This window comes from Tachysurus fulvidraco, chromosome 10 (genome assembly GCF_022655615.1).
Source record: "Tachysurus fulvidraco isolate hzauxx_2018 chromosome 10, HZAU_PFXX_2.0, whole genome shotgun sequence".
NCBI lineage: Eukaryota > Metazoa > Chordata > Actinopteri > Siluriformes > Bagridae > Tachysurus > Tachysurus fulvidraco.
This window is the reverse complement of record NC_062527.1, coordinates 13,941,034-13,967,677: the sequence shown is the minus strand read 5'-3', so window position 1 is coordinate 13,967,677 and position 26,644 is coordinate 13,941,034. Positions and strand designations below refer to the sequence as shown.

General features: G+C 38.5%; 3 protein-coding genes across 7 annotated transcripts in view; 2 read left to right on the top strand and 1 right to left on the bottom strand.

Moving 5' to 3' along the window:
* The first annotated feature begins 14 nt into the window (after positions 1-14).
* Positions 15-12,759, top strand: LOC113660233 (nuclear cap-binding protein subunit 1). Of its 2 annotated transcripts, none has more exons than XM_027173561.2 (23): positions 15-186; positions 1,137-1,225; positions 1,487-1,587; positions 1,686-1,842; positions 2,072-2,179; positions 2,268-2,389; positions 2,733-2,802; positions 3,342-3,557; positions 4,078-4,175; positions 4,312-4,375; positions 5,164-5,274; positions 5,733-5,797; positions 6,062-6,124; positions 6,754-6,828; positions 6,924-7,027; positions 7,234-7,356; positions 7,529-7,631; positions 8,525-8,618; positions 9,112-9,215; positions 9,304-9,421; positions 11,034-11,174; positions 11,735-11,848; positions 12,126-12,759. In XM_027173561.2, exons 1-23 carry the CDS (start codon positions 153-155, stop codon positions 12,237-12,239), a joined length of 2,388 nt encoding a protein of 795 aa, XP_027029362.1. In that variant the 5' UTR covers positions 15-152; the 3' UTR covers positions 12,240-12,759. The 2 variants fall into 2 exon arrangements, with proteins under 2 accessions (XP_027029362.1, XP_027029361.1); XM_027173560.2 differs by having other exon boundaries at positions 11,031-11,174.
* slc49a3 (solute carrier family 49 member 3) lies at positions 12,739-25,225 on the bottom strand. 2 transcript variants are annotated; one of them, XM_027173562.2, is made up of 10 exons: positions 24,876-25,223; positions 22,450-22,608; positions 21,710-21,926; positions 21,558-21,634; positions 21,292-21,429; positions 20,732-20,848; positions 19,541-19,693; positions 19,094-19,251; positions 18,875-18,987; positions 12,739-14,438 (listed from the first exon to the last, which is right to left on the bottom strand). In XM_027173562.2, exons 1-10 carry the CDS (start codon positions 24,996-24,998, stop codon positions 14,275-14,277), a joined length of 1,419 nt encoding a protein of 472 aa, XP_027029363.1. In that variant the 5' UTR covers positions 24,999-25,223; the 3' UTR covers positions 12,739-14,274. The 2 variants fall into 2 exon arrangements, 1 of the variants encoding a protein (XP_027029363.1); XR_003444766.2 differs by having other exon boundaries at positions 14,301-14,438; positions 18,875-18,983; positions 24,876-25,225.
* A 585-nt stretch (positions 25,226-25,810) lies between these two features.
* LOC113659989 (polycomb group RING finger protein 3) overlaps positions 25,811-26,644 on the top strand; it is a 47,621-nt gene continuing 46,787 nt past the window's right edge. The window contains exon 1 of one of the 3 annotated variants that reach the window (XM_027173127.2): positions 25,811-25,960. The gene's annotated coding sequence lies outside the window, so the exon portion shown is untranslated. Of the gene's footprint in view, positions 25,994-26,644 lie in introns of all 3 variants that reach the window. The other 2 variants (XM_027173128.2, XM_027173130.2) reach the window with 2 other exon arrangements.

Sequence of the window (26,644 nt, the reverse complement as noted above, 5' to 3'; positions counted from 1 at the left end):
TTGCCTTTTATGTTCACAGCGGTTGCTAGCTGATGTATCTAATTGAGGCGTTGTGCAAATTTAAACAGAATTGACGTTAAATTTGAAGAAGGCCAAAAACTCAGACGGGAGTTTTGTATCCGATTTTAAAAGCGCTAAACTTTGCGGGGGAAATGTCTAGGAGAAGACACAGCGAGGAAAACGATGGTGAGTTCACGCGCACGTTAGCTAACTGGCTAACGGTGAGTGTGGAAAGCGTTTGTCTGTTCACACCCGTTTTCAGACAAGGTCCGTCTGCTGTTATTTCATTGGTTAAGTCGTTCACGCAAAGTTCACTGATTGGTGGACGAGACGCCAGGTTTGTTGTCAGTCAAAGCGTATTCCGCGGCATTTGTCTGAATACGGGTGGATATAGAAAAACAACTGCTACTAAACCGTTTGATGTAAAACCTTGAATGGGAATTTGTTCAACTCAGAACTAGGGTGTAATATTTAACGGATTCGACACACAGGAGATTTAGATGGTTAATTATAAGAGAAAACAGTGCCACAATGTTCCCTTTAACTTTACACAGAAGAACATTTTCAGAAACACGTTCGTTGTTCAATTCGTTAACAAACAATAACTAGTGTTTCAGTGCAGTGAGTTTGTGTCTAATGAGAATAAACTGGTCTTAAATGATTGACTGAATAATAATAATGGCGTCCAACTGATTTTTTTTCTTTTTCTTTTCATAGCCATGTTTTTTTTGTTTGCCTGTTTTAATTTTGGGCATCACACAAAACCCAGCCATGATCTGTCTCTGTCTGTCTGTCTGTCTGTCTGTCTGTGTCTCTCCCCCTGTCTGTCTCTCTTGCTCTCTGTCTGTGTGTGTCTCTCTCCCTGTCTCTGTCTGTCTTTGTCTCTTTGTCCGTCTCTCTCTCACACACACAGTCTGATAAAAGTCAGAGCAGTCAGTTAGTCCTTTCAATCAGTCCTTTAAAAGCAAACCATCAAAACTAACTTTATGCTGTAAGCGAAATATATACATATATTGTATACATTTTATACATATAGTTTCTCAATGCCAGTACTTCTAGTATTACTGCAATACTGCTCTAGTTTGATCTTGGGTTTTGTTTTGAACTGTAACACTGATTTTTCTCTTGTACACCAGGTGGGCAGCCTCACAAAAGGAGGAGGACATCTGAGCCGATTGAAATCGAGGATCGACTGGAATCACTGATATGCAGAGTTGGAGAAAAAGTAATATAGCAGAAAAATATGTTCATTTAGTACACATTCAGACTGACTGAGTGATCATGAGTTTAAGCAGCTGTGCAAAGTTTTAATTTGCTATTTTAAAGTATACTTAATTTTTAAAAGGTTATGTTGCTGTACATTAGCTGTTTTTTTTTTTCTCTTACTTTCTAATTTTGCACTGCGGAAAGGGAACCGTTCACCACGGGCTAATAATATTATAAATAATAAACTTTACATTTCTTTTTGCTTTTTATTTATTTATAGAGTACATCATCATTGGAGAGTAATTTAGAAGGTCTTGCAGGTGTCCTGGAAGCAGATCTGCCTAATTACAAAAACAAAATTCTGCGCATCTTGTGTGCTGTGTAAGTTATACACTGTGGTTTTGAAGTCAACATTGTTTCAATGCCAAGTGTACAATGCTTATAAACGTTACTTGTGCTGTTTAAATGTTTTTTGTCAGTGCACGACTGCTTCCAGAGAAGCTAACAGTCTATACAACACTGGTGGGCCTGTTAAATGCAAGGAACTACAACTTTGGAGGGGAATTTGTTGAGGCCATGATCAGGCAGCTGAAGGAGGCGCTGAAGTCAAACCTCTATTCTGAAGCAGTTTACCTGGTAAGGAGCATGCATATGAGTAAAGAGGTGTTCACACATGCCATGACACAGTGTCTCCTCCTGACTTTTAATTTATGCGGGAAGTGTCGTCAAAAGTGGAACGCTACTTGGAAACCATTAGCAGGAACACCTACTGGTGACTTCATAGTACAACTACTGAGTGAGATTTGAAATTAAAATTAGTTTTTGTTGCTCAAGTTATGTCCAACTTGCATTTTTATCTTCATAGGTACGGTTTCTAAGCGACTTGGTGAACTGCCATGTAATTGCAGCTCCCTCTATGCTTGCGATGTTTGAGAACTTTGTCAGTGTCACACAGGAGGAGGACATACCACAGGTAATCACTATGACTCAATCAATATATAAGAAAACTCCAATATGTCTTTATTGGTGATGGTCAGTGACCCTGAGTTAATATATTACAGGTGCGCTCTGACTGGTATGTGTATGCTGTACTGTCCTGCATGCCCTGGGTTGGGAAAGAGCTCTATGAGAAGAAGGATGTGGAGATGGACCACCTCTTAAATCAGATTGATAGCTATCTGAAGTAATTTTTTTTTTCTTTTTTTTTTTTGAAAATGTTTATTTATGCACTGCAAACCTATTTTCAACCTTTTAGTTCAGTGAAGTGAATTTCAAAAAATGGGATTAGGCTGTTGTGGCTTCAGAAATCATTTGTGGCTTAATACTTTATTCCATGCAGTTTATTTTATTTATTTTAATTTATTTTTAGATGCTGGTAGTACATTGTATTGATCTGAAAGCAAAATGAACACTAGATATTTTAAAGCGTTTTGCTAAAAGCAGGTCAAAATCAGACAACTTGTGTGGCAGGTACAATTATTATTAGTAGTAGTATTTTTTTAATGCAAACCCTGTGTATTTTTTAGGAGACGGGAGAAGACCCATGTGGCCATGCTACAGGTGTGGACAGCAGAGAAGCCCCATCCACAGGAAGAGGTTATTCCTCCTTTTACTCCATTATCCTAGCATGGGCTGAATTTCAGTTATCGCTGCCTAAGGAAATATTAATCCAGTCTGTGGATAGTAAACAATATCTATGAAATATAGTAGAAAGCTTCTAATCTTCTAAGCTTCATAGTGATTCATATACAGGGAGTTGTAAGGGTTTGTGAAATCTATTTGGTTACATATCACCAATTTTAATATGATTTTAGCTTACCAGACTGAGAGAGAATGAATTTTAAAAGAGAAATGGATAGATGTGTAGATGGGTAAATAAACTGACCTTCATAACAAAACAGAACATTTACTTGCCATGAGTTTTTCACAAAAGCTCTGACCAAGCAAACCAAAGGGCTTCTATTTCTTATATTATTTGATCATAAAAACAGCAAGTTCACTTAGGTTTCAAAATGAAAATAAAATATTGTATTATAGGATCCAAGGACAATATTTGCATAAAATCTGTGTTGAATGTAATTTTACACCTGTCTAAATATCTCCTAACCTGTCTTGTCCTTTGTTCTCCCTGCTAGTATCTGGACTGTCTGTGGGCTCAGGTGCAGAAGCTGAAGAAGGATCGCTGGCAGGAGCGTCACATCCTGAGGCCGTACATTGCCTTTGATAGTGTATTGTGTGAGGCTCTGCAGCACAACCTGCCTCCTTTTACTCCTCCAGCTCAATCTGACGATGCGGTTTACCCCATGCCCCGTGTCGTGTTTCGCATGTTTGACTACACCGATGCTCCTGAGGTACCGAGTCTCATCAAGCTAACATTAATAATGTCAGCACAGCATGTGGAAAGGCCTTTCATCTTTTTCCACCTACTAATGTAAATAAGAACAGCAGCCTTAAATATTTAATACCATTTGAACCCTGACACAGTCAGAAAATCAGCTCATGTCCTATTTATTCGAGGTTTTTTTTTGCATATCTGGGTTTCTTTATGCTTTGATGTTTTCTCATTTCCTGCTTTTTGTGTGTGTTGGATGATCTCTGGGAGAAATACTGTGAGACTGCTCATACTCATTCATGTATGAATAGTTATTACTGCAAATTGTACACAAATTATTGGCACCCTAAAAGCTGTATCTGTGCTTTTACTTTTGAATTGTGTTTTTTTTTTTCTTTTTCTTTTCATTCTTAGTATCTGCTAAAAACAAGTGCCTGATGCTGTTAATGTTGCACGGCAAAATTGGGTTTTACATTTGCCCTTTTTATGTTCAAGTGTGTTGCATGTGTTGTCTGATTGCCGATGTGTTTTGCTCTCAGGGCCCTGTCATGCCTGGCAGTCATTCTGTGGAGAGGTTTGTTATTGAAGAGAACCTACACTGCATCATCAAATCTCATTGGAGAGAAAGGAAAACCTGGTGAGCCCTAATTGCATCTTATAGAAGACACAGAAACATGATTAAATGCCAACAAGACTATTTTATGTCTTGTGTATGATTAACTAGTTTATTGTTTTTGTCTTATGTTACTTTATTTCAAATGTGCCTATTTCAGTGCTGCACAGTTGCTGAGCTATCCTGGCAAAAGCAAGATTCCTCTAAACTACCATATTGTTGAGGTAACCTATAAAATAATTGTTACAGAATAAGTATAACGTATAATACTCTCTTGTATATTGATCATTTTTATTATTATTTTTCTGCCAAAATAATGCAAGCCCTATCCAAGCTCCTTAATGTTGAGCACACGTCCTATAAAATTAATAAATTAAAAAAATTCAATAAGCCTTTTTACAATTCATCCTAATCAAATTCACAGACATTCCACCCTTTTCCGGTGTTATACATAAATTAGATTAGATTAGATTCAACTTTATTGTCATTACACATGTACGTGTACAAGGCAATGAAATGCAAATCTGACTTGCTGGACAAATCATATTAGTGCCGGAGTTGTTGAAGTACTGTTTAATATTTCCCTTTGCACTTGCATATTAATAAATAATAGTATTTTTATGGCAATCACATAAAGTCCAATACAATTTCAGGTCTCCGTTTTCAAAATGAATATTACCTTCAATATCAAAGGTGTTTCCTTTTTGACAAATAGATGCTTTTTCAGCCTTGCTGAGGCCATCAGTGTTAGTGCCATGAGACTGATAAATAATAACAGATACCATGTGAGTGAGTGAAATCTAACAATAACTGAAGTTTAGACAGTAAACCCGTTGTTATATAAATTAACACAAAAAATAGCTCATTCAGCTGTTTTGGTTTCTTTTCTCGGAGGAAAAAACGTTGGAGAACCCCGTCCTCTGCCGTGTGATCCCTAATACTACTGACCATTGTCTCTGTATGTTTCTGATGTGAATTTGTGCAAAACCAAAGTTGTAATGTCCTCTTCTAGGTGATCTTTGGTGAGCTCTTCCAGCTTCCCTGTCCTCCCCACATTGATGTCATGTACACTGCATTACTGATTGAGCTCTGCAAGCTGCAGCCTGGGTCATTACCCCAAGTTGTATCCTTTTCCTATCGCTTGAATGCTGTTTTGTAGCTCAAGTCAAGAAACTTCTATTGTCGTTCGACCATGTATAGCTAAAGCAGTATACACTGAAATGAAACAACATTCCTCTAGGACCCTGGTGCTACATACAGACAACACAAAACTAAGGATTAAAATAAATGTCACTATAAACATGACATGCTTGTGTTCAGCCTTGTTTAAGCACAGCAAGATAAAAGATTATGAAATAGTTCAAGGATTTCCTGGGATTATTCAGTACACATAAGGGCTGGGTAGTGTTAGGGGTATGTTGAAGGTTTGGTGTTCTTCTAGTGGCTTATTTGACTCCTCAATTTGTATTAAACAAACCGGATAGTTTTAGATTATCGTACTACATATTGCACCCTCTTTTTTTTCTTTCTTTTTTTTTTGACTGTATAGAATTGCAACATTTAACCTAAACTTGCTCCAAGCTTGCACAAGCCACGGAGATGATGTACATGAGAATCGAAACAATGAACACGTCCTGTGTAGACCGGTGAGTGTCTAATCCTTTGACATTTATTTAGTAAAAACAGACTTGCTGATCTTGTACCACTTTAACAATGTCTTCTCCGGTGTATACAGTGTTGCTCGGTTCAAACTAGGTCTAGGTGCTTGTATTTAAAAATAAAAAAACAACTGAATGCCAGTAGAAACAATTTGAGAACCAGTGGAGAAGCTTGATATTCTTCATTTACACTTAATATGTTACACTTAATGTTTGTTTTATATGTAATTTTTAAATTGCTTTTTGTTTTAGATTCATCAACTGGTTCTCTCATCATCTGAGCAATTTTCAGTTCAGATGGAGCTGGGACGACTGGTGAGATCTATTTTACATCTACATACATTATTCATCGACTTCCTCGTCAAACTGTAGCAGCCAAACAATCACCTTCGTGGATGTTTTCTGGTCCATATTCATTAGTGTTCTTTGATTCTAACTCCTGGCTCTGATGTGATGCTCTCAGTAACTGTACGTTACAGAGTGCCACATGAGATTTGGGTTAAAATTGTAAAGGGAGGAAGTTGGTGCTTTATCAGCGATATAAAGTACATAACATAAGCGAGGTCGCAGCAAATCTCTCACCGCCTGTCACAGGTGCTGTGTGTATTTTATTTTTTATGAATGTTTAACATTTAGTATACTGATTGATGGCATTGATTTTTGAGTGATTACGCAGTAACTTCAATAATATAAATAACTGTTTCAATTTATTGCATCTTGATTTTTTTTTTTGTTTTGTTATTTTTCCTTTCTGTCCACTGTTACCCTTGCCATCCTCACTGGCTGGTGCTTCTGTAGTGTGCTCATGATGTCGTTTGAGGTGTTATAGTATATATTGTGTTCTACTGTATGCATAGTTCTGTATTTATTTTGAGTCCCTTTATTTTGATGGGAATCTTCATTCAATCAATACTATACTGATTGATTTTCCTCATTTCTCTTAGGTCTGACTGTTTAACAATGGACCTTGAAAAACCCAAGCCCAAATTTGTCAGAGAGGTTTTGGAAAAATGCATGAGGTATTTTATTTTAAAAGTTTGTGTAGTCATGGCTTATTACTGATCTTTGTTCTTGTAAAAGTTGCCTGACTTTTTATATAATTCTTGAATCGCAGGTTGTCGTATCACCAACGGATCGTGGACATCGTGCCTCAGAGTTTCTCCGCATTAATCCCAATGGAACCAGTGTTTCAGTATAAATACGAGGAGGAGAGCAGCAGTAAGTAGTGCTGATGTCAATAGCATGTCTATTATAAAGGCCATTTCATGTATAGAGCTTTTCAGATTAAACAAATCTTGGATATGGAATTCACAAATGGCTGATAACTAAATTTCTCAAGGCCACATTTTGCTTACTGCTAATTTATGTGAAAGTATATTGTACTCTATAACATGACCTGCCTGGTCAACATGTCTCTGCTGTAGGTTCCTTGCCTGGTTATGTTATGGCAACAACTATAGGAAATGCCATCAAAAACCGTGCCACAAATGAAGAGATCCTCACCATCCTGAAAGAGATGCCCAATCCTAACCAGGACGAAGATGATGGTATGGTATCTTCCCGTGTAATATTTTAGTAATCTCATAAGGGAAAAGCTAAAGAATTGTGCCTTCCAGCTGTCACTTATTACTTATGTTTTCTTATGGATGTATGTTAAATTTTAAATGTGAAAAAGATGTCCATGTCCATTCACTAAACCGTTTTTATCTTTCTCTTCAGATGAAGGCGATGGTTTCAACCCTCTGAAAATAGATGTGTTCCTGCAGACACTGCTCCATCTGGCTGCCAAGTCCTCCAGTCACTCATTCAGTGCTCTTGCAAAGTGAGTGTTGTCTCAAAGAGTCTTGCCTGTGGTGCTTTGCATTCTCTTACTTTCTACTGTAAAGGACCTCACTTATGAAAGTGAAAAAAGTGAAAGTGACATACGGCTAAGTATGGTGAGCCATACTCAGAATTCGTTCTCTGCATTTAACCCATCCGCAGTGCACACACACAGCAGTGCACACACACAGCAGTGAACACACACAGCAGTGCAGTGGGCAGCCATTTATGCTGCGGTACCCGGGGAGCAGTTGTGGGGTTCGTTGCCTTGCTCAAGGGCACCTCAGTCGTGGCCGGCCCGAGACTTGAACCCACAACCTTAAGATTACGAGTCAGACTCTCTAACCATTTGGCCACGACTTATGCAGGAATTTGTAATAGCTTATAGGGTTTACACCCTCAAACATAAAGGGTGCCGTTTGAATCTGCAATATTATATATACAACATTCACATTTACAGCATTTAGCAGACGCCCTTATCCAGAGCGACTTACATTTTTATCTCATTCTTTTATACACCTGAGTAAGTGAGGGCTAAGGGCCTTGCTCAGGGGCCCAGCAGTGGCAGTTTGGTGGACGTAGGAATTGAACTCACAACCTTCCAATTGGTAGCCCAACACCTTAACCACTAGGCTACCACATGTTATAAAATTGATGGATCAGCTAGAATCCGGGTTTCAGTTTTGAAACTTTGTAATACGATGTATAAATTTGCAAGTTGTGACTTCATATTGGCCTTCGTGAGAACTTCAGCCTATTCCTGTTTTTACTTTCTAGAGCACCGACACTTGTTTCACTATGATGAAACACTTTTGTTTTTATCCATATAGCCTGTATATGAGTCGTTTTACCATCTCACTTCCTTTTCACTTTTCTTGTTTTGCCTCTTCTCAGGTTCCACGAAGTTCTGAAGAATTTAACAGAGAGTGATGAAGGGAAGTTGCACATACTTAGGGTGGTGTACGAGGCATGGAAGAAACATCCACAGGTCAGAAACCTGCCTGTTTAGTTTGATTGGCGCTTAGACACCTAATTACCCTTAATATAAGCATATCATCAATGCACGTGGACCTGAAGGCTGGTGTATGACTGGTATTGAGTTCAAAAATTGGATCAGGACATTGGCATCAGAATTCTTTTCCATCGCCATAACCAGTTCCCAGCCATGGAAATCTAAATAAATTATCTGCCAATATTCATGTAGTCTTAGTGGCTAAGCAGATTTACTATTAAGCTACAGGGATTGCTTATTTAGTGTCAAAATAAACTTTAGGCTTTGAATGCATGAAATATTCTTGAACCATGTTACAAAATTGTGATTACACTTTTTTCTCTGTGCAAAAGTTTTTAATGAAATCAGGCACTCCATCAAAATGTTACCTATTTTGATAACAGTTCTTCCGAAAACAGTACAAACCCAAATTGTCCATTTAAGGAGTTCATTCGTTTATGTTCATTATGGACAACATGTTTGTGTTCAGATGATCTCGGTGCTGGTGGATAAGATGATACGTACTCAAATAGTCGACTGTGCAGCTGTGGCCAATTGGATCTTTTCTCCAGACATGGCTCATGACTTCACAAGGTACATTTTCATATCCTGTTCTAATATTGTTTTTTTTTTTTTTTGTCTTGGTGAATTCTTATGTAGCTCTTTCTATTGGTTTGGTCAGGCTTTATGTGTGGGAGATTCTTCATTCCACCATCAGGAAAATGAACAAACATGTACAGAAGATCCAGAAGGAGCTGGAGGAAGCAAAGGACAAGCTGGAAAAACAGCAGCACAAAAAGGTAAGAGCAAATTTATGTTGGGCTTCCTCTGGATTAACAGATCTTCCACAAGCAAACTAATATCTAAGGGGCTTTTTACACCTGGTCACTTCATGCATTTTCTGTGATCCGATAGCTATCCAATCGTCAAAACACCAGGTGTAAATGCCCTCCGAAACGGTTTCGAGACGGATATAAATCTGATCGCTCAAACCACTGTAGGAGGTGGTCTGGGACGCATTTCAGATGAAACTGGACAGGTGTAAATGCTTCTGGTTGTTCAAGCCACATACGTCAGCGCGATACTCCTCCAAAACGGAAGAACGTCACTCGCAGGTGACTTGCAGGTCGTGCATCGCGCCAGAAACAAACATGTTTTCCCACCAGCGCTGGCTCTGATCTTTCACCCAGGTGTCTCGTTTGGTCTTAAAATGCACTGCTGCAGCAAACAGTAAATGCTGTTTTGTAGCAACCGCATACACCAAAGCGTGCTCCATTTCAATTACCCCGGAAATGAGGTAAAATATATTTGCATATTGGGCGGGAGTAGAAAAATCGGATTGATATCCGATTCGCCAAGACGCATTTATGTGGCCTAATGTAAATGGAACAGTTTTAACAAATCAGATAAGTATCGGATCAGAGAAAACACATGAAGTGACCAGGTGTAAAAAGGCCCTAAGTTAACCTGTTACCAAAAACTAAATTAAATATTTTGGACTACATTTCCTGACATTCGGATTGTTTGTCTGAGCTGTGAATGCCTTACTGTGTGGCACTTTGTGCATTATTTGCTCACCTTATCGTGCTTTATGTGCTTTCAGCACAAAAAAAAGCTGAATTAAAGAGGGGAGTAAAAGCTAAAGTAAGTCACAAGTCATGGACACAGTTAGTCACTGCCTGTCATGAGTCAGTCAGCTCGAGAAATAAAACTAAACCAGCCCTTCTAAAACAAACTTGATTACACGGACAAGGCCACACTAGCATTACTATCAGAAAGCTTTTCAAATCTGTGAATGATTGAATGTGGTGTATGCTCTATGACATCATTACCCCACAGTGCTGGGATATTGGGTTGAGTATTTCTGCTGAGCTCTTGGGAATTTTATGCATAATAGTCACTAGAGTTTGTAGAAGCTGTTCTGCATGTGGAAAAGTCATGGGATGTTTTTATATCAGCGATTTGGAAAGCATCTCAGAACACACACATTGAACTTTGAAGCGAATGTAAACATTATAACTGAAACTCTTGACCTCGATAATTGCCTGAATGAGCAGTGGGGAAGATGTTTGTATTAAAGTGGATGGTAAATGGAAACAGGTTTCTATTAATATAAATGTATGCAAAGTTCCTAAGCTATGCACACAGAAGGAGACAGATACGAAACATTGACTGTCGGTTAAAAAGTAGTTTGATGTGGTGAGGGAGAGGGAATTGGACCGGTACCCCAAGATGCATGTTAATACCAATTCTGAATGGTACACAAACAGTACACATTTGTGTGAAGTCAATAGGCAAAGCTGTGTTGTTTATCTGCCACTGTTGGTGCTTGTGCACTATGGAGAGTAGGTATGACTGTGGTGAGGGTACAGGGTTTAAAGCAAGTAGAATAAGTCTTTGTGGTTTTAGCAGAAAGACAGTGGTGATGAAGAGGAAATGGAGAAGAACAGTGAGGATGAAGATGGTCAGCTGGAGGAGCAAATTGAAAGGCTTCAGGAGAAAGTAGAGTCGGCACAGAGTGAACAGAAGAACCTCTTCCTTGTCATCTTCCAGGTAAAACCTCTAGACACGAGTCACTTTCATTTCAGCCTGTGTTTTGTGGCCTGTGAAAACCATTTACGTGGTGAAATTTTGTTCTATTTATAGTTCTCAATACAGGTTCTCCTGAATCAAAATATCATTTTCTTTTACATTTATCTTGTGCATGACAGTTAGCATTTCACAAGTCACTTTACTCCCAATAGGGAAAATGTGATTTACCACAAACCTGTGCTATTTTACAATTCGAAGCAATAAAGAAACACAGCTTTTCCTCCCAAAAAGCTCATCTATATTTTTGTCACATTGATTAAAATCTGTAAGATTTTGTGAATCCATACAAAAAAAATGGAAGTTACAGATAACACTATGGATTCTGCAGCAGTTTTGCAATAAGTAATGATTTAAGACAAATTCCTTGTTACCTTTTGTAGGTCTGTCTAAATGTGGCTATTCATTTATTTATTTATTTGATATATAGCAATAAACTGACAATGCAAATTCTGATGAGGCGTTTGCTTTTGGGTTTTACTCCAGCTAGATTTTTCATGCTTTAACTTTTCTCTGTATCTCAGCGTTTCATCATGATGCTGACGGAGCACTTGGTGCGCTGTGAGACAGGCGGCGTGGACATCAACACCTGCTGGTATAAGAACTGCATTGAACGGCTGCAACAAATCTTCCTCATGGTACTTTTTTGTTTCATGTATGGCTTGTGTTTACAAAAGCATTACTAGTTGGTACCTCAAAAATCATGTATTTAGAATGTAGTTTAAAGAGCAGGAACCTGCACTTGTAAGCACTTCCTCTATCAGCTGTGTTTTAGCAGTACCTGTGAAGGCCAGGACTATTGGCATCTCTTCCAGGGCATTAGTTCTAACATTGTAGTTGTGTATGTGGACTTGAGTTATTAGACAATGTGGCTGAAACAATACAGATTCTTTAATGATTTTTGTGTATTTGCAGCACCATGTGACCATCCAGCAATACATGGGCACGCTGGAAAACCTGCTCTTCACAGCCGAGCTCGATCACCACATCCTGGCTGTTTACCAGCAGTTTTGCGCTCTGCAGCTTTGATCACATCACAGAACTCATGGTGCAAAACATCAAACCCAAGCCCATAGGCACCTAGTTCAAACTTTTCAATTTTGGCTTGTGTGTTGTGTGGCCTGTTAGCTACATCCAACAAGTAAGTTGAGCTTTTAAAATGGGAATCATTTTGTTTATTTTCAAGTAGTGATACTGGCTCTTAAGTATTTGTCTAGCACAATTACTTTTTCTTTTTTTCCATTCTTTCTTTTTTTTTTTAAGTCCAGATATTTTTGTTTTTACACCTAGATTACAGTTCTGTATCACCTAAGAACATGTCTTTTAAAACCTGAGCTTAAGTGGGAAGAATGATTTTAGTTTTATTTTGGCCAGACTGAGGAAAACTGTCTGAAGGTTTATATATTTAATGTCATTTTGATCTGAATGTGATTTAAAATGAATTCTGAGTCTGTGCCTGCATCGTTTTATGTGCTCCTGTTGCTGTAATGAGGTATTTTTGAACTGTAAAGAAATACATGAAACAGTCTTCCTTTTTGTTTTTTGAAAACAAAGTGTGCGTCTCTTTTATTGATTCAAAGGTCAGTAAACGGTTCACAGGCTACTATTTGATAAAAGGTACATAAACATTTGCACAACTGAAAATGAAGTGAAAATGAGGAGGTCCATGAAACATAGCACTGTTTTGTTTTTTCCTCCATTACAACCCGTCATTATCAACGTTTTTATTTGCTTATGTTTTATAGTTATTAGTTAAGTTTGTTTGGTCACTTGAATTAAATGAGTTGAATCCAGATAACTCTGACAAGTAGCCTATAACCGGTTATGTTGTGAACCTTGTGTTCTCTCTGCAAAGAAAAAAGTTACAATGGTTTAGAAAATATATATATAGCTCTATTACTAATAGACAATTATTAGTGCGATATTTGTAAACTTTCATTCATTTTCATCTGTCCTATCAGACACAATGGAACGTGTTTTATAGTTAAAAGCTGAAGAACTACAACCCCAGGTCAAACTCATCTAAAAGCTACTTAAACAACTTAACATGTTTAGTTGCACTGTTAGCCATGCACAAATCTGTACAATAAAAATTTCTTCCCTGGAATGATTTTATTGGGAGGGTTGGTGTGTTTACCTCGCACACCCACCATCATGAGCACTGAGTAGAAGGTGCAAACCTGTTTCACCCACAACGTTCATCATGCGGTGAGATCAAATGCATCAGCAGTCACAGAATTTAGTTTTCAAACAATTCTTCACACTGCACAAAATCTCCACATCAGTGTTCTGTAATAGGAGTCCTTTGTTCCTAAATGTTCTTTGGCAGGTCTAAGCATAATGCTTATTTAATGTATCTTAAACTTTAATGTGTTTCTGTCTCACCTTTTTAAAGCAAATTGGAAAATGACTATTTGAATGAACTTAAAGTGCCGTATAGTAACATGCTCTAAATACATTTCTCAAGAATGAATACGCATCATCACTTAATAATAAAAATAATTGCCCCAGATTCACTCAATAGAACCAGTTAGTGGTTTTCACATTCATTCTTATAAGACCCCTTGTCTGTGATGTATGTAAACACTCCCACATTTTATTCATACCATGCATATTTATATAAATAAAATATGTGCCAAAAATAAAGAACATTAAATCTATACCACTTCGTATGATTAAAATCACCACAGTCTGCCATTTTGACACCGTATCTATGTTCTGTAATACATAGAAAAAAAAGGAGTAGCATGATTAGAAATAATTACATTAAGTACATTTTGATATGTTGAGGCTTTAGTACCTGTACATGAATGTCCAAATTAGTAAATGTAACTGATTGACTGTTTAAATATGTACTTCATATTTAAATAATTTAGAAAGTAACTAAATATGTCAGTAAATGAAAATAAAAAAAAACACCACCTGAGTTTAGAAACATCTAAACTTACAATGCAAACTAGTTACAGAGGTAAAGGTTATTTACAGTACAGAGGAACTTAGCAGTGTTTTCTGCTGCTGGCTTTTCCTATTTATGCTGCTGGATGCTTCACTTTGAGGCTGTATCTTATGCATCTGTGCTGTTGTTCATCACTCTTTGTGTCTCTGTTTCCGCTGAGTGCTTTTCGGCAACTTCGGCCTCTGCGTTAAGTCTTCTGTATTGTGTGTGGAAGAAGATGACAAAGGAGCAGGAAGCTAAGCAGCACAATCCAGCCATCACCAGCACAGGCACTGTGTGTGTGTGTGTGAGAGAGAGCAGAGACAAAGGGAGAGAATAATCAAATGAGTTCAAAACTATCATCATTATCAAGGCATATTTGGGCAAACAGAGAAGTTTCAACATGGCTTGTTCTCTCTCACTCACTACAGCTCTTCCCGCATTGATGAGGAAGTGACAACTATGCAGAAACTGCCTGAGCTGCAAATAACTCTGAACAGGCCATTCTGTGCTTGTTCTCCATCAACATGCTGACTAGACTACCTCAATACAGATTGTCACACAGCAGCTTTAAACAAATATTTAAATTCAGGATATAAACTCAAAATGTATAATGAGCAAGCCAGTGGTGATCGGGACTTTGCCAAACTCCCAGAGATGACCTTAAAATAAGTCAATAAGAAACCCACCCTCATCTGTGATACCTGAAAGATATAAATGAAACTATTTAAAAAAAAAAATATATATATATATATATATATATATATATATATATATATATATATATATATAAATATTTGAAAAAAAGCACTTCTATAACTGTATAATATTGGAAAAATAAAAAAAATGTTCCCAGGAGCCTGAATTTGAGCATAATTTTTTTAAATCTTTTTTTGTGCTGTGAATGAATTAGACATTTTTTTTAACGAATTGGACATTTTCATTTGAACTTGTTGATGCAATCAGCTTGTTAGATGTGGAGGCTTCAGTGTAAAACCCTTTATAGAATTACAGCACTAAAGTTATCCAAGAAAGGTCATCAGCAGCCATCTGTATGGTTTCTATTTGGTACAATCGACAGTAATCTTTAGGCTGTCCATGTATTGCCATCCTCAGCAGTGTTTTCCAATTGATGTGAACTCCAACCAGAAGCAAGGCATCAGGATGGATGAGAGACACTGTTAGTCATTAGGTAGTCTCCTTATAATATGAGGCTGATTGAAGGCCTGTTTTTAACCTTTCAAATGTTAGAGAGTAAACGTGTTTGTGCTGAGTATTAATGGATGTCTGACCCTACACCAGCTCTGTTATTTCCACATATTTGGAATGTACTTTCGTCCCTATTGTGGTTAAATGTTTCGGTTTCAATCTAGGTCTAGTGCTGAGATGAGTGTCCACAAAACCTTCAGCTCTCTGAACTGTAAATCTGTGTTTTATTGCGGTTGTGGACTGATGTGACCTCTGAGACATAAAGTGCAGTTTTACAACTTAGAATACATTCATGCTCACTGATGCCTCATTTAAACATGTTTCCTCTCCTGTAATGTGTATTATCTTAAAGAAAAGTTCCAACATGTTCATAATCTTTGTGTGATTGCTTACAGGATTTAGGACGGGGTATATTTGAGCTGAATGCCTTATGACAAGCTGTCGAGCTTTATCCAACTTTCTAATGGTGCAGCAATGCAAAGTAACTTTTGCTTTCTCAAAGGACAAAGCTGATTAATATAGACACTCACACATTTTCTACCGCTTATCCGAACTACTCGGGTCATGGGGAGCCTGTGCCTATCTCAGGCGTCATCGGGCATCAAGGCAGGATACACCTTGGACGGAGTGCCAACCCATCACAGGGCACACACACACACTCTCATTCACTCACGCAATCACACACTACAGAAAATTTTCCAGAGATGCCAATCAACCTACCATGCATGTCTTTGGACCGGGGGAGGAAACCCCCGAGGCACGGGGAGAACATGCAAATTCCACACACAAGGCGGAGGCGGGAATCGACCCCCCGACCATGGAGGTGTGAGGCAAACGTGCTAACCACTAAGCCACCGTGCCCCCACAAACAGGTATTTGTGTTCACTGAGGTTTTTTTGCAAAACAAGTAGCACAGAATGTTGATGACACATAGTATAAATCACGTAAGTTACAGTTTAGGCAGTGAACTACAGTAAGCTACACGAAGACATGGTTTGCTAACACTGGTGTAGAAAAAAGGAGGTGTCCTTCACAGAGCCCCGACCTCGATCCCACTGAACACCTTTAAGATGAAATTGAACAGGCTCCTTTACCTGACATCACTGTCTGATCTAAAGCTCTTGCAGGTGACTGAGCACAAATCCCCACAGCCACGGTCCAAAATGTAGTGGAACTCCTTTTCAGAAGAGTAAAGGTTACTATAACAGCAAAGGGGGAATATACTTGAAATTTTCTGAGCATAATCGAAGTTTGTTAGGAAGCTGGGGATGTTATCTCATATTCTTGGTGCACAAAAGGCTGTGGGATTTTGAAGCTCCAAGCTCCTGATGAACTGCCATTAGATTCCAGCACAGTGTGTCTGCTTCTCAGCTCCAACACATGCACTAAACCTGGGGCCTCATTTATAAAACTGTGTGTAGGATCCCTACAAAAAGTTTATGTGCACCCAGAAGCCAAAAATGGCGTACAAAAAAATTCCGATTTATAAAACCGTGCGTAGGCACACCTGTAAGCAATGTTCCTGCAGATGTGCGTACGTGAACCAGCCTCATATCCCGCCCTGTACACGCCCATTACACACTCCACAACTGTGCGGGCACGAGAGTTATAATGAGTTTCCTCTGCGCTCTGCGGGTTTAAAAATGGGGTGAGGAGCCAGCGTCTCAGGGGGGGTAGCCACCGTGCCTGCAGGTTATAATTATATTAAAAACAAAATTGTTACAGTTTCTACTTTTTAATATTGTTAAACTCACCAAGAAGCCAGCCATCACATAGCTAATGGGGATGTGGTAGCTCAGTGGTTAAGGTGTTGGGCTACTGATCAGAAGGTCACGGGTTCGAACCCCAGGTCCACCAAGCTGCCACTGCTGGGCCCCTGAGCAAGGCCCTTAACCCTCAATTGCTCAGTTGTAAGTCACTCTGGATAAGGGTGTCTGCTAAATGTCGTAAATGTAAAATGTAATGTAATGTACTGCGCCTGCATTTAGTCTGTTCCCTACACTGTTATGTGTCAAGATAAAGGAATCATGTGTTGAACCAGACCAGCGTGCCACAATGTTTGTGAGGGTCATGTTGGAGTCACATATGATTTGCACATTAATTGAATGCACATGCTTTCTATTAACATAAGCAAATTCATTTTCAGATGGTACCCTTATAGCAACATGACTGCAGTCAATTGCGCCGATTACATTTGGGAAACCAGACATTGCTGCAAATTGCATTTTAATTTCGGCCTGTTCTCGCACAGTGTAGGGGAACCTGATGTACCGACTACTCATATTAAGTATACCATTCAAAACGACAGATATTATGGCACTCAGGGACAGCTGTGATATACAAGACATATAGGGTGAGATGATAGATTCCAATATAATTATTTCATGTACAAAAAGGTCTTAGAGACAAAGTTGAGGATTACTTATATTTTTTTTTTATATAAATAATTTACCTGTCTGCCGATGGAAACAGCCGGTTGCCAAGAACCCCAAAGTGGTGAGGAATTGTATTTGGACTGGGATGGCATTGTTCCGGCGTGTTGCCCTCTCTAATACTGGACCCAATTCAGCACATAGATCTAAGAGCACAGCTCTAGGGAATCTAAATCAGCTTATTAGCCAGTCATCATCATGGTCTCTGAAAACTCGTTCTCTCCTTATTCTGCCATTGGCGTAATCCTCCAACAGTGCCAGCAGTGCCATCATGAAGCATTACATACCCGGGTCACCGGAGGATTTATATGTTTCTAGCAAATACTGATCGTTAACACCTTGACAAAATCACAGAATTAATTTGTGGGCGAAAATTTAAGACGAAAATGTTATAGTGAACACATGCTTCTTCATGACGGTTTTGTAATGAACACCGTAATAGTTAGGACCGATGATGAGTAGCGATTGTGCTTCATGACTGTATTTGCAGACTTTGACATTTTATGATATGTACATTAAGGAAAATATTTCGTTTTTACACTGTGTTCTGCAGTTCTCTAATAAAAGGGTATTTTATGCTATTCTGTATCACATGTAGTCCCGCCATCTCCTCCTGCGCTCCAGTTGTGGACAATGTGACTGTAAGGCAGCGCTGAGCATTATTATTATTTTTTTTAAATACATTTTGAATTACGTTTGGATTTTACTAGATGTATATAGCCTAAAGCAATCGGCACAAATAATAGTGTTGGATTTAATCTTCATGATAATGTGGATATAACGTATGAAATGGAGTGAAAATTAAATGTCATTAATTCTAACTTCAGTTCACGACCTCACCATCTGTGTCTCCAATTCCCTTTGTCTCCAGAATGTGTAGTTTGCTTTAAAGGTGCGCACATTCTCCCGTCAAGTTTGTTTTTTATAGATCACAACCTTTGCGTAGAAACTGGCGTACGTACGTTTCCAGCCCCTGGTCATTAACTGGTGAGCTGAATTAGGAGATTTAGGAGATAAAAAAATAACCACACCAGCAACCCCGAAGTTAAGAAACGCTCTTTGATGCAGTATGATTGTGCACCACTCACCCATCCAGCTCAGGCTGGCATCATCTCCTGCAGCGCACACAGACAGCGAGGAGTCTGTCATTTTTGTCGTCAGAGCCTGTAACAGCATTGTGTACACAATGGACTGGATCTGCCTAATAAAAATAGTCATTCAAGAACAAAAATGCTTGTATCAACACCTTTATAGATACCTTTAACCTTTTACATTTAATCTAGTAAATAATAGAAAAAGATTTATACCCTGAAATAAACACGAGCCCTGCCGACGTCGCCTCTCCAACAGGGTAAGAGCACTCGACTGACAGCTCCATGGCAACCGGATAGGTGGCGAATCCAAATAAGCCAAAGAAAGCACAAACTAAACCAATTACGATTTTCTGATCCCTTAATTGAGAAACCTGGGGAGAAATATTAAAGGGTTTCAAGTAAGTTCAGCCTGATGGATAAAATCAGATTTGTGCACATGGTATAAAAACAATGGTTCTCGGAGCAGTCTCCCAGACGCACCACAGCTTCACATCTCATCATCTGTCCCTGTGTCGTGTGAGTTGTACAGTAAAGCATCTGGAGAGCCCTGAGGACTGCTTTGAGAAACACCACTCCTATTAGACATATTTGCATGTATTTTCATTTGGACTGTGACACAGAAGTCCCAAAAAACATCAATAATCTGACTGTTGTTCTTACCACTGCAAACATGGTGCAGGCCAGAGATGTAAGGCACATGCTGATTTTTAAGCATTCTGTGAACAGCTTTGTTTTGTCCACAATATAGCCAAGGATAGCAGCTCCAAGCACCCCAAACACGATGAAGAGAGCACCACACAAACCTGCAAAGTCCTGCCACAGGGAAAGAACGTGTTTGATGACTTATTTACTGCCAGACACGGATGTTATTTTCTTTGATTTATAAATAAATGTAAGTCAATTGTGCTACTTCCAATAAATATTAGTGTCTATACTAAAAACTCCAATGGTGGATGCTGCACATAATTTAGGCGAATAATAAGCCAGTAAAAAATAAATAAATAAATAAGGGTTACTTAACAAAGAAAAGTAATACTGATTTGGCAAAACTCTCTAAAGTTGTAAATGTCAGAGTGTTTTCTGTCACAGAATCAGAAGAGATGATCTGACAAGTTTTTTTTCTCATCCTACTGATGCAACATTTTTAAAAATATTCGTTATTCTATTTTAACTGCTTACATTCCTTATAGAAAATGAGTAATGGTTTAACCCTCATTTTACATTAAAAATCTAGCCCACATTTCACAATAATAGTGATGAACTTGAATCTGGTGTCAGACTTTCACACCGTAGCTGTTTAACACTGAGCCACTTTTGGCTGAACACTTTTGTTGCAGTTGTGACATTTTTGGCCCACAAGGCGAATGCTGTTAAAAGCTTTAAATGAGGCTGCTTACTGCAGCGCTACTTTTGGACCACAATAAAGCTGTCATTGAAAAACATATCCTTATGTACCTAAACTCAACCGTATTTGGTTTGAGGTCCTCTGCTGTTCTGTATAGATTTGTTCCTCTCTAATGGATGAAATTATATGATGATGCGATTATAGTGTCCATCAAATGTGAATAATAAACGTCATTTCCAGTATGACATTTTTAACCTTTTACAGTTACACTTGGGAAAACATGCTACTAACAGGACGTTCTGTCTTTGTTAGTGGAAATACTGTATATTTGCTCTAATTGTTTTGGTAGAACAGTTTAAAATAAATGTATATATTATGTAATGTGAATAAGTAACAACTGAATGTGCAATCAGTTCAAAAAAATCCTGATTCCAAGCACCAAAGATATATAAAAATGCTTCTCGTGCAAAACTACAAATGAACAATCAGCATGGGTTTGGACTTACGTTTGCGTAGCCCTTGACGCAGAGAATCTGCTCGAGAAGTGTGGAGAAACAGGTGAAGATGCCGATGCCTGAGCCGAAACACACCAGCAGGATCATGTAGGCTTTATTTTTCAGTAGCTACAGGGAAAAAGTGGAAAAGAAAGGGCACTTTTACCAAATTTACAATGGCCTTTAAAGTCAGCTCTAAAATTATTGGCACCCTTTGTATAGATAGGTTGTTTAAGGAAGGTGTTTTGGCTAGTTCTGTCATATGTTTAGTGTGAGGTTAGCTACCCAGGAGGACATTTTTCCTTTGATGATATGTTTTAATTTAAATGAAACACAATAATTTGTGTCCTTTCTTTAAGCACACACTAAGCGTTTCCTTTTTTAATACAAAAACAAAACAAAACAAAAAAAAACAGTATGAATAGCGGAATGCTTTTTTTTCTCAAAAGTGTTGTGATCATCCTGACAGAAACTCATTATTCTTTTCCTTAAAGCCATACGGAAAGTGTAATCATTTTATGCAATAATCTTTAGTGTTACTAAGAATGCAAAGTTTTGCATTTGTATGTTACCAGTTTAATCCCTTGTAGGAAAGGTTCGGAGCTGGAGGAGTCTGCACTGGCAGAAGGTGGTGTTGGGGGAACACTCTCCTGGATGCCTACTGTTGCTAGGCAGCAGATGACGAAGGCAGGTATAGCATATATAAGGAGCTGTAACAGTGATTGAGTGTTAGTGTAAAGGGTTTAAGGCAGAATTATCTGCATAATGTAAATAGCTATAGTGTACATATGCACATGTATCTGGTATATTATTCAGTAACATATTATTTATATCTTACCAGCATGAAAAGACTGTTGGTTCTACTAAGGATCAATGGCGAGAAGATATTAACAAAAAGCAGTCCAAGGGGATTTGCTAGAAAAGAAATATTTGTGTTTGAATATATGGCTGACTTTATGAAGACACCAAAACTCTTGAGCAGAGACTCACACATTGAGGCAATCATGTTAGCTGTAGTGCGCTGGTGCTCGGGAAACCACAGAGCTGCTAGTTTGGTTGGAGAGAAGATCACCAGAGGTTGAGCCAGAGAGCATAGAGTCTGTCCTGCCATCACAATTGGGAAATGGGTATACTCTGGCAGATAGCTGAGAACACCCACAACCCTCAGTACACCGCCAGCCATGTTGAGCCACGAACCCAGAATCATCTGTAGTCTCAAGACACACAGAAGCTACATAAGCATTTCTGACCATGATTTAATTAACACGAGGTGTCCTAAAATTCTGCATAGACAGGAGAAATGAATACTTTTTAGCAAAATGTCGTCCAAAATATCGTCCTACCTGTGTACCAAGAAAAGACACAGCACAAAAGATCATTTAAAGCTACGCATTCAAAATGCATTTATAATCCTACTGTAAGTGTGTGTCTTCAAAGAAATGGCAGTCATGTACAAGACATTCTGTACATAAAGTTACATATCGCTATGAAGTGTTCTTTTCCGCTATGTATGTGGAACATCACCCTATAACATCACCACTTTCCTAAATGTTTCCCTGTAGTTACTGAATAATAGGCTTTGGGCTGAAAAACTGAATAATAACCTAGGACTTTCATAGTATAGTTCATCGGTAATTATAGCACTTTGGGGACTTGTGCCTGTATTTGTGGTAGTAGAATCTCTCTGCTGTTTGAAAATAAAAAAAGGGTAGGTGGGTAGTTGTGCTTACGGTAGGCCGTAGTCCCCATGTATCCAGCATCCATGTGGTGATGAAGCTCAGCGGGATGGCCACCACCATGTAGACCACAGAGAGCCAGTTGACCTGGTCCAAAGTCACATGCAGATGCTCTGCTGTCTGATCTGCTACAGGAGCAAATGTCAGCCATAGCTGCAGGAAAATGCAAGAATAAATGCTTGTGTAAACCAATAGCTATGTTAGTGTGTACTTCACAGTATAAAGCACTCAGTTTTTTAGATTAGACTTAAAGAATTAACGCTCGTAGGCACTTCAGTAGTGTGAGTTACAACAACAGGTTGAATTGTGTAGTCCACAAACACAACGTGAAACTAAAAACACACCGGTTTACAGTCACATGGTCTGATCCAGTTATCACTTATCCTTTACTCGCCCCAGTCTGATTCCTCTCAGGATTTCTTACCTTGTGTCTTTTGTGTACTTTTCCTTGCCCAGTCACCTCTAGCTTGCCCGTAATGGATCGAAATCTAATCCAGACAGTGTTATCCAAATAAAATTGAACTGAGTCCCCTACCATATGTCTTAGCACAGGAAAAATCTCGCAATAACGGCACTCACTGGGCAGCTAACAAACATAAAAAAATCATCTAGTATTCACAGCCAACACTGAACTCTAACTGTGTTCATGCAGGTTTCCTGTAGGTTCTAGTTGAATTTATTTAAGCACTTGTTACTGTGCCCTTTAACATATAGACTGAATTGGGTTACACAACATAAACATGAACTCTGCCTTGCTTTTTCAGAAAATAGGGTTGGATTGAGCTTTGAGCGTAACAAATTAAACTTAAATCCAGTGGTGCTGTTATGTTGTAGGAGGCAGTTATTTTGGATCATCTTTGAGGGAAGAGTCACTGCAAATCAATATAAAGTTTTCTGACTCATCACCTTTATCCTATGATAAAGCATGTTTGTGGTGATGGGTGTGGTAGCGGCTTCCAGGATGATTCGTCTCTACCCACAGAGAATGTGGGCTTGAGGAGTATGAAAATGATGTAAATCATACAGCATGTATAGCCTTCACGACCATCAGCTATCACTTATGGAAGATTTTGAACTGACTTATTACACCGCTCTCCACCACTATCAACAAAACCCCAAATGAAGAAGAATCTTTGCCAAAACACACTGAAACTGTTCTGACAACTACAACTAGCCAGACACCTTACATATAAACTTTATATTGTTTTTCCATTTAATCTATCTTTGACATCCATTATTCTGGAATATTATTTAGTGGGAAAACTATGGCATGCTTTCACAACCTCTACATTTAACAAATGCTTGTACTGGTCGTTAGCTGTCCTACTTTTGTAATCTGTTCTGCTGAACACCTTAAGCAGTAGCATCCATCCTCAGCACTGCAGCATGCTGCTAAAGCAGGTCTGCTATTAATCTTGAAAATGACTCACAACTCACCTTATGAAAGTTTTTTTTATCACCACTAAACTCTGGAGGAGTATATAGTGCTTTTAACAATGGACCTTGTCACAGCAGTTTTAGAGAAATATAAAAAATCAGGATAAATATTTTTCCACTTAGTCCTGATGGGCAAGCGAGAGGCAACTGTAACAAAGAAAAACTCCCTGAGACGATACTTTAAAGAAACATTGAGAGGAACAAGAATCAAAATGGAGCACATCCTCATTTGGGTAACACTTGATAGTGCGATTATAAATAATTACCAATTTATAACTGTGTACTATATGGTCAGGAAGTGCAATTCTCTAACCGTTTGTGTTTTCACAAGAATTTCTTCAACGAAACTAATATTTAATTAAAGGTATCAACTGTTCACTGACGGAGACCTGAGGGCAAAACTGTTTGTCAAAACTGTAGTCATTGTAACATAATTTTAATCGATTTGTAATGTAAAAATTTTAATTGTTATTTGCAATTTACTCGCAATTGCAGATTGAGTTATGAAAAGGCTTTCTTATACAAGCAAATTGAAAATTCTGTGTGTTCCTGCCTTGCAACAAAGTATACAAGATAAAGTGGTTACAGAACATGAAGGAATAAACAAACAAACAAACAAATAAATTAATGCCTTGCTGTGTGTGTTCCTGCTTTGCAACAAAGTATACAGGATAAAATGGTTACTGAACATGAAGGAAGGAAGGAAGGAAGAAAGGAATAAATAAATAAATAAATGATGGTGATTGTTTATTAGCAATCAGAGTGCAGAGCCTATAGGGGTGAATGATCTGTGGATACAGCAGAATACTAAAGGACACAACTGGCTCCAATGTCCAATCACCAAAACAAGTGACTTTTTCTTTGTTATTGCTTATCATTCCCAATGTTAGAGAGAACTTGTTTTCCAATCTAACTCGTTTCCACATGAGATCATTTCCTCTTTTAAAAGTAAACATGGAGCAGTAATATTCCCAGTCACTTACCACTGAATTGGAGCAGTTTAACAGGCAAAGTACCAGCAACATGAACCATCTTCTCTTATACAGTCTGAACTCCAACGCTGTTTTTCTCTGTGTGGAGTTAGAATCATCACGTCCATCCTCCATGGATCAGTTTTAAGTATTAGAGCTAGATTAAATCACAGCCAGGAAGTAAGTGGGATAAACATCTGAATGGAAGACGTGGTAAAAATCTTCCACTACCGACACAGACATGAAATCCATATGTAACGAACGTTGGACGTCATTCCAGATCAACAGGTTCCTCAATGACACACAGAGGGCTTAAAGTGCAGGTGAGGAAAGAAAAGGAAAAAGCCAATACAACACAATACATAGGCCACGCCCATTTTTCCTCGTGACTCACGAGTCATCGCGTGTCAACGAGTCATTTGAAGTTGTTTCTGGCACGTGCTTATGTTTTACATTGTATGCATTTAGGTTATCGAAGTTTGCATCATTGTCGAAAATTAAACGTGTATCCTAAATAATTCCTAAACAAATTCCCATTTTTACAGGGAAATGTTATATTTAAAACAACCTATGTTACAACACGTTAGTCTCCAATAAGGACAAACAACAGAAATACTTTTAATGTAGTAATAATAACAATAATCATAATAGAAAAAATAAACATCTGTGAAATGAAACACGTCTCGCGGATTTCGTTAGTTGATTAGTTGATTTTATTTTATTTTGTCCCTGTGGTATGCAAACATTTACACTGTAGTGAGAGACTAATGCATTATGTAGCCTTCTCAAGGTTATTCAGAACTAATTATGCATGCATTTGTTTAGAAACTAAACAAAATACATCGATCAGCTCTTCCTATAAGAGGAAAAACCTAACTTGAACGAGTGAGTGATATGAATGAGTTGAATTATACACGCTAATACAGGACTCCTGACCTCCCCCCATTCAAACTGCAGACTCGCGCATGCGCTTAGGCCCCCCCGTGGTTTCGGCCTGTTTCGGAACCGCTCGGGTATTTTCGCCTCTTTGTTTTACTGATAGTGGATTTAACTCGGATTCAACCCAACATCCAGCGGAGCGCTCTCTACATACACGGGTTAGTTTGTTTAACTTGGATTAATCTACACAGGTTAGTGCATGAACTTGTGTTTTGTCAGGTTTTAGGTCAGGATGGAGGAGTTTTTATACAAATATCTCGGTTTCTTGCCCGCTTGATGGCAGCTATGTATGCTATACGTGTTGTTATAGGCTATGTGTGTTCCTATGTGGATGGCGACGGGCCCAGCACTTTCACACCAGCTTCGGCTTTTTCCTCAACAAGCGTGTTAAAGTGCACATTTGTTGTGTCAGGGGTTTGTTTGCTAACCGCTTCGGTGTGTCCTTGTGTGAATTTAACGTGTACGGGTTGTGTTTTAGCGTGAGGTGTGTGTGTATGTGTGTGTTTGCTGAGGGGAAACCAGTCCTGTTCTCCCTTTTAGTCTGGAATGTTCTTTAAGAAACAATAAACCGTCACATTAAAAAAAACCGTCACATTCAATAAACCCTCATATAAAAAAAAAACAAACAAAAAACGTCACATTCAATAAACCGTCACATTCAACACTTTCGGGCTTTTAAAAGTTAGGATTCAACACGCATGAAATGTGTTTAGACCGAAGATAAAGTTGGGACGAAACAAAGTTAGAGCTTAAACCCAGTCGATTGGGATTCAGCAGCTTGTGTTTAATGATGTTGGAGCCAACAAGTCTTCATCCAGGCGCCGGTGTGGCGATATATCGAA

What these genes read in the sequence shown, in the direction of transcription:
- LOC113660233 (XM_027173560.2), top strand. Translation starts at nt 153, where the DNA reads ATGTCTAGGAGAAGACACAGCGAGGAAAACGATG. An exon ending in AGCCCCATCCACAGGAAGAG is followed by an intron (nt 2,803 to 3,341) that starts GTTATTCCTCCT and finishes TCTCCCTGCTAG; the next exon opens with TATCTGGACTGTCTGTGGGC. An exon ending in ACTACACCGATGCTCCTGAG is followed by an intron (nt 3,558 to 4,077) that starts GTACCGAGTCTC and finishes TTTTGCTCTCAG; the next exon opens with GGCCCTGTCATGCCTGGCAG.
- slc49a3 (XM_027173562.2), bottom strand. Translation starts at nt 24,998, where the DNA reads ATGGAGGATGGACGTGATGATTCTAACTCCACACAGAGAAAAACAGCG. An exon ending in TCCTACAAGGGATTAAACTG is followed by an intron (nt 20,849 to 21,291) that starts GTAACATACAAA and finishes TTTTCCCTGTAG; the next exon opens with CTACTGAAAAATAAAGCCTA. An exon ending in TGCCAGCCTGAGCTGGATGG is followed by an intron (nt 14,439 to 18,874) that starts GTGAGTGGTGCA and finishes ACACACACACAG; the next exon opens with TGCCTGTGCTGGTGATGGCT.